The 7,310-nt window shown below is 58.4% G+C and overlaps 1 protein-coding gene across 1 annotated transcript in view; it reads right to left on the bottom strand.

The window, feature by feature from the left end:
- Window positions 1-6,753: 6,753 nt before the first annotated feature.
- H257_14330 (hypothetical protein) overlaps window positions 6,754-7,310 on the bottom strand; it is a gene marked incomplete at both ends in the record, with an annotated part of 4,738 nt that continues 4,181 nt past the window's right edge. The window contains one exon of the mRNA XM_009842094.1: window positions 6,754-6,896. Coding sequence (XP_009840396.1) covers window positions 6,754-6,896 — 143 coding nt within the window. The remainder of the gene's footprint in view (window positions 6,897-7,310) is intronic.

The raw sequence follows: 7,310 nt of genomic DNA, 5'->3' as shown, positions 1-7,310 counted from the left end.
GGTGTCGACAGGAAGGCGTGATAGCCCATCGGCGCAACCCATTTGCGCTCCTGGACGGTGTATGACCGTGAAGTCGAGGCTCTGGAGGTGAACCGCCCACCTGGCGAGCTTTCCATTGCCCGACTTGGACCCAGTCTTGTACAGCCACACCAGGGCTGCGTGGTCCGTGTACACCGTGAAGTGTCTTCTATCGATGTAGGGTCGGAACTTGGTCGTTGCCCACACTAGACCGTAACACTCGATTTCAGACGTCCCGTCCTTTTTGGCGATCCACTTGCGCTGGGACGCGTCGAGTGCCTGGCTAGCGTACGCTATTACCCGTTGCCGGCCATCCTGTTCCTGCATCAGGACGGCTCCCAGCGCGATCGGGCAAGCGTCCACGAAGATCGTGAACGGGACGTCGAAGTCTGGATACGCCAGGATGGGAGGGCTAGCCAGCTTCCTCTTGAGCGTGTCCAGGGCGCTCTGGCACTCCGGGGTCCACTCGAAGAACTCTTCGGTCTTCAGCCTTTCCAGGGGCTTGGAGATCAGGGCGTAGCCTTTGATAAATCGCCTGAAGTATCCAGCCAGGCCCAGGAAGGATCGTACTTGGGCCACGTTTTTGAGCGGCCGGATCTTTAGGACGGCTTTGACCTTCTCCGGGTTGGGCAGGATCCCTCCTGGGGTGACGATGTGTCCCAGGAAGGCCACTCTGTCCCTGCCCCACTGGCACTTGGACATCTTCAGCTTGAACCCGGCGTCCTGGAGGCAGGTCAGGACTTGCTGGATCCGGACCAGGTGTGAGCCGAAGTCTTTACTGAAAATGATCACGTCGTCCAGGTACACCAGGCAGGTTCGCCAGAGGTGGTCCTGGAGGACTCCTTCCATCAGTCGCTCAAACTGGGGCACCGCGTTGCAAAGGCCGAACGGCATAACTAGCCACTCGTACAGGCCAAACTTGCACGTAAACGCGGTCTTCTCGATGCTGTCTTCTGCCATCCTGACGTTCCAGTACCCGGACGCTACGTCCATGGTCGAGAAGTATTTGGCTTTCCCGAGGACGTCCAGGAGGTCGTCCACCCGGGGCATCGGGTAACAGTCTTTGACCGTGACGTCATTCAGCTTTCGGTAATCGATACAGAAGCGTATCGATCCATCCGGCTTCCTGATCATCAGGACTGGGCTTGCCCATGGACTTGTGGACTTCCTGATCAGCCCGAGATCCAGGTACTGCCGGATCTCGGCTTCCATGATCTCGCCTTCCCTCTGGGTCACCCGGAACGGCGCCGACTTGATTGGGCTTGCCCCAGCCGTGTTGATATGGCACTCGATCAAGTCGGTTCGTCCTGGCGCCTTGGAAGTCTTGACGAATAGATCAAACTTCAACAGGACCTTCCGGAGGAGTTCCTTTTGCTGGAGCGTCAGACTGGAGTCCGTCCAGTCGATCTGGATTTCTTCCTTGGGGCCCCCAGTCTTCCTGTCGGGCACACCAACCGCAGCCAGGTGTTCCGGCGTCCTGGAAGGTCGTGCTGGTCGTCCTGCTACGCCGTCGGGCTCCCCCTCCCCCGTACGAGAGGTCGACGTCCCGGTCGATGGCGATCCAGACTGTCCCGACGGTGAAGCCAGGGTGACGTCCAACTCCGAAGCGTACATGGGCGGTAGCATAGACACCAGCCCGATCAGCGTGCCCGAAGGGATGGCCAGGACACAGTCGCTTGGGTTTTGCACTTGTGCCCAGACACAGCCATCGCGTAGCACGTTGAGTGACCGGGCTACGTGGACGTTGTCGACAGTCGGGTGACGCTCGATGAGGACAGGACAGCCGTCCTGGATAGTGGCGTCAACGCGGCAGCGTACCATAAACCGCGTTCGAGCCTTGAGACGTAGCCCTGATGTCGTGAGTAATGGTGCGACAAAGGGTGATAGGTCATCTGTTGGCCCGGGGCGACAAGGGTCTGGTGGTTCGTCGGATCCTGGCGAGGTGTCGCGGCGCAGGTGGAGGGTAGCGCACAAGTGGGGGGAACCCGCCTCGTCCGTCAAGAAGGGAATGGTCTGGTTGGTGTTCCAGAATCGTAGCAGGCTGTTTGTCGTGTCCACCAGGGCGCCGAACCTGCGCAGGATGTTGATCCCCAGGATACAAGGGGTCACGGTGGTTCGCATGACCCACACCGGAAACCTCACATCCTGGTCGGCCAGCCGTACAGTCGCCGTCCATACCCCGAGAACGGGCATGGGCGTGTTTTCGGCCGACACGAGTCCGGTGCGTGGTCGACGTAGCTCCGGCGACCCAATGTTCGTCCAAAGGTCCTGGCTGATGACAGTGACGGAGGCACCAGTGTCGACCAGGGCAGTGGTCGAGCGCCCATCCACACACACAGGGATGATTGGTGCTTCTGCGGATGATACCACCCCGGCCTGGCTATGAAGAAACCTTCCGCTGGCAACTTACCTCCCCACCGGACTCGCTCATCCGGTGCTGGTTTGATGGCACCCGCCGCCCCGACGAGCCAGATCCAGTAGTGCCGATCTTCGATATCCACATGTCGAGAGTCGGGAAGTTCGGCCATATCGCCCCGGGAGATAGCGTCAATCTGGGCCGCAGTGGATCCCGGGGTGATATCCGAGTCCTGACGAAGGTCCCAGTCCGGGTGCTCCCGACGGTTACAGCACTAATAGTCCCGACCCCCGAACATGCCAAAACCGGGTCCGGACTACCTAGCACCGGGATCGTTGAGTCTCGAGATAGGGCTCCTGGCTCCTCAGCGTCACTCGTCTCTTCCGGGAAAGTGGTCAATGGGCCTCGGACCCGAGGCATGGTCTGGGACAGGACGGAGGCAGCACCCCGAGGTGCCAGAGAATATTCGTCAGGCGACGCACTAGCGTCGAGGGTGTTCGGTTCAGTTTGTAGACACGAACATTCTTCTTTTGAGGGTTCTGCATACATGCCCTCCCTCCTCTTCCTTGTCTTCTCCCCCGACCGTTTGTCGAAGCGAGTCATCCCGGCGCTGTGTCCTGTGTATACACCCGTGGTCCCGGAGATCTCTCCAATTGTGTTGATGCTCTTCTCTTCATTGCAGAGTTCTGTGTATATCCCCTTCTCTTCTTGTCTTCGCTCCCGTCCATTTGTCGACGCGAGTCATCCCCGGCGCTGTGTCCTGTGTATATATCCGCGGTCCCAGAGGTCTCTCCAATTGTCTTGTCTCTTCCAGGCGCCTCGTCGCACCCTCTTCCTACGTCAGTCTGTTGCCGTAAAGTCGCTTTCGCTCCCGGAGCTCCAATCGTTCCGCCTTCTTTTGTGCTCACGGTGCTGTCTCCGGGAGTGGTACGGGGCGCGGTTGCGCACCGACCCGTGCCTTTTGTCGGAGGGAGGTAGCATCCTGGCTTATGTCTGTAACCTGTCTTCAGGGCGCTCCTGTATCCCGTCCTCTTGTTGCACGTCCTTGTTCCGCAGAGCCCGGGACTCCCTTCGTTTGCGGGGGTCGGCTCGCCATGCCATTCTTCGTATCGTCGCCCAGCCCCGGAGCAGCCCAGGGTTCGATTGTCGCCGAGTCCGTACCACCCCGGGGGAGGTATCTTCTATCTTGTATGAGTCCTGGGATCCTTCCTCATCCTCCGGAGAGGGCGAGGATATCCCAGGGCTACGTGTACTTTGTTTGTTTTCATCTTCGGAGGTCATTTGCATTCTGGCGGTCAGTATCACGCCACATCCGGCGGCTTGGTTCAGACCGCTGAGTCCTCATTGTTTATCGGAGTCGGGGCGCCTTCCGTGGATTGCTTGTTGTCCAACATATACCAGGATTGCAGGGCAGCCACGACGTGGGCCGGCATAGAGCTTTTCTTGGACGTGTTCAACGGACAACCCCAGCTCAAATGGTCCATCTTCCCACAGGTGTAACAGGTTGCATTTTCTCCTCGTCCTCCGTGTCCCGTTCGGGTTTGTCCCGGGCCCCAACCTCCGTTGTCGCGGGACAGGCTGCACTTCGATAGTCCGTGACCTTTGGAGTGGCACCGAGTACAGAACCACGACAACCGAGGACACTGATCACGAGAGTGGCCCCGCATGGTACACCTCCCGCAAATGACCTCACCCGACTTAGTTTCGTCGTCCGGATCCATGCTGCCGGGTTGTCCGTAGAGATCATGGCTACGACATCTTGGATGGAGGAAAACTGGTCGTTGTTAGAGGTAGTCAAGCTCGTCATATCCCGTTGAAGTCATGAGATGGAGGCCTGGAGCTCCTGGAGATTTCCATTGGGCGTCGAAGAGGACTGGGTCCGGGACGTGTTCCGAGAGGACCTAGTCGGCGTCGACGGAGCCACCGGTGTCGTCCGGGGGGCCGATCGGGAACCATCCGTTCGTCTGTCGATGTCCACATCTCGCTCAATCAGGTAGTCCAGGCTCATTTCGATAGTCTCAGGTCGAACAGAGGCTCCCCGGAGGCACGCGGCCACTTCCGCATCGCTACATCCATTGATCATCATAACCACGGCCCTATTGGCCTGCAACCCAGCCTCCCGGGAGGCGTCCGCGACCCGCCACGAATACTCCCGGACGGTTTCCGTAGACTTCCGGTGGGAGTTGTCAGTAATATCGGCCATCTTTCGACTCGATGTCTTCTGAATGAACTCCTTCCGGAAAGCCTCCCGAGCCTCCACCCAGGAGACTGGTTCGCTGTCACTGCACCATCGAGCCCACCAGTCCTGGACGGAAAGTACCCCACAGGATGTCACGCGGTCATCGAAGATTCGAACGACCTGGGTATCGTTGAGCCCGTACTCCTTCTGGATGGTATCAACTTCGCCAGAAAATGTTCCAAAGGGATGGTCCGGTCGACACTATCGAACTTGGGCGCGTACTTCCGAGCATCGCGCATAGCCTGACGTGAAGCCGAACGAGGCTCCAGGGGTGAGTTGGGCTGTCCGAGACCAGTGCCGTCTCCTCCGGGGCCGCCAGCCGGAGGGCTAGTAGAACCACCGTAGTACTCGCCGGATCCTCCACCACCAGGAGGTCCCGGAGGGTCACCTCGGCCACCGAAGGGTCCATCATAATCACCCCATTCGGTCCACTTCCAGGAGGTGCGGGAGAATTCGTTTGACCTGAGTAACCACCCCCGTAGCTACCCCGGGGGCTGTAAATCTCCACCACCGGGTTGCGGACCATAGGAGGCCTGTGGGGCATACCCCGACCCGGTTGCACGAGGGGATGACTGCGTGTACCCTACTCCGAGCTGCTGGCCAAAGGCCCCCGAGGACGGGTACGAGTCAGCATCGCGGTTGGGTCGTGACATGGGAGCCGCCGTCGGCACAAACGGTAGCGGTGTGGTGTCCCGGACCGTAAACGTTGGTGGCATCCGGAGCGAAGCTGATTCTGTCAGCACCTCAATCTGCTGCATAAAACAGGTTTGGTCGAAGGCTCGGTGAGGCGTAGACGTGTTTGAGCGGGTGGTCAGGAGCAAGGGCGCCGTAGTAAACGTAGTATGCGTGATCCCGCTTCCTTTAGACGGAGACCCCATCCGGGACAGAGTCGGGATCCCATATGACGCGTACGGGGCATTGTTCGTCTTCCGAGGTGTCCTGTTGGAGTTCCACAGCTCTTTGTTCCACTTGTAGCTGGGCCCGCTGGCATTCCAACTCCGCATACGCCTGGCTCAGGGTGAGGTCCTGGACCGACCGTTCTCTGAACAGGGTAGCTTCTTGATCCCTCAACTGCGATTTCTCCGTTTCCGAACAGGAGCGCGCTTCCTCTACTTGGCGCAACACCTCTTTGTTGGCGTGCCTCTCCCGTTCCAGCTGAACCCTTGTCCCGAGCGAGGGATCTTCTCCGGACTGAGCGCGTTCTTGGGTAAGTGTCATGAACTGCTCATGGACCAACTGTTCAAGATCCTGGTGGCGTCCTTGTTCCGAAAGCAGGGTCTGTTCGTACCGATTCTGCTCGGTCAGGATAGACTCCTGGAGTTCCCGGACCGTCTCTTCCCTCTCCCGGAGACGCCGATGCTCTTCTTCCCAGACTCGTTCCATCCTTTGGCGTCGCTGTACTTCCTCTTCCAGCCTCCGTTCCCGTTTCCGTAGGGCTTCGCTGAGGTCCTGCTTTTCCCTTTCCAGGATCGGGCAATTTCCACAGGCGACGTTCACAGACTCCCGGAAAGAGAGGTTCTGGAGGGCCTCCTGTACCGACTCGAGTTCCGAAGCCTTCGACTAGACTTCGTCCCGGGCCGAAGCCAGGTCATACCTGTGATTGAAGTAGGTCATAGGCCTTCGATGTGGCCTCGTCAAGGGCAGCTTCCCGTACTAGAAGGATTTCCTCTTGATGGTTCCGCTTGAGGGTCCAGAGTTCTTCCCGGAGACTCGACATGAGGCCGTCGTGACGCAGATGGTCCTCCCAGCGGCGCACTTCGAGAACCCGTTCCGCATCCTTCTGGACCCGGGACAGGACTTCTTCATGCAGACGGCGGGCCACCAGGATGTCGGAGTCCTTGTCCCGTATAAGGAGGGCTTCATGTTGTTCCCATTTCTGTGCCAGTTGTTGTTCGAGTTCCCGGGTCCGGTCCTCCCAAGAAGAGAGCATTCTTTTCCGCTACCCGGGTGCAGAGCCTCGTTCGCTTCGTTCTTTACTTGAGCCCGGGCAACGTCCAGTTCCCGAGTATAGCAGTCCCGGAGGTAGGTCAGGGCCTACTGGAACTCATCCTGACGGCAACTTTAATGGGTTTCTACGGCCTGTAGCAATCCTTCGGCGATATCACGGGTCTGGTCACGGGACCAGACCCGTGACCAGAGGCTACTTTCGCAGTAGGCGTTCGCTGTCCAGGAGTCCAAACTCCGGGGCATCTCCCGCCAGACGGCGTGATTGGCGCACCACTGTCATCGTGGGTTCTTCTGTCGACATCTTTCCTTTCTTTTCCGCGCTTCCTTTGCAAACATCTACGCTGCTGCTCCACCAGAATGTCGCGGGGTTTCACGACAAAACGAATGGGTAGGTACGGCGTAGGCAAGCGTGTAAAACACCAAACGCGTAGTTCAGGGCAAAATGTAAAGTCGAGTTAGTTGGTTTAGCTTCAAAGAAAAGAGTATGACTAATGGATAATCCAGGTCCAGGACGTCCGGATTAATTGAGTTTGGATTATCATTTTTAAGACATTCCTCCGCGAGGGCCGACACTAGAACCACATGTTATGGAACCGCTTCGCCAATTGTAACGCGCCTGCTCGACCAGGGGCGGTGTGTAATCTTCGGTTTTTACTTCGCGCAACGCTTCATACCTCGTGCTTCGACCGATCTTCTTCGAAGTTCGGTCCTCGTCTTCGTACGCAGCTTGTTATCCGGATTCCCCAGGAG

Source organism: Aphanomyces astaci, assembly GCF_000520075.1.
Source record: "Aphanomyces astaci strain APO3 unplaced genomic scaffold supercont1.56, whole genome shotgun sequence".
Lineage (NCBI taxonomy): Eukaryota > Oomycota > Saprolegniomycetes > Saprolegniales > Verrucalvaceae > Aphanomyces > Aphanomyces astaci.
The sequence above is the reverse complement of the archived record's forward strand: the minus strand, read 5'-3'. Positions and strand labels throughout refer to the sequence as shown.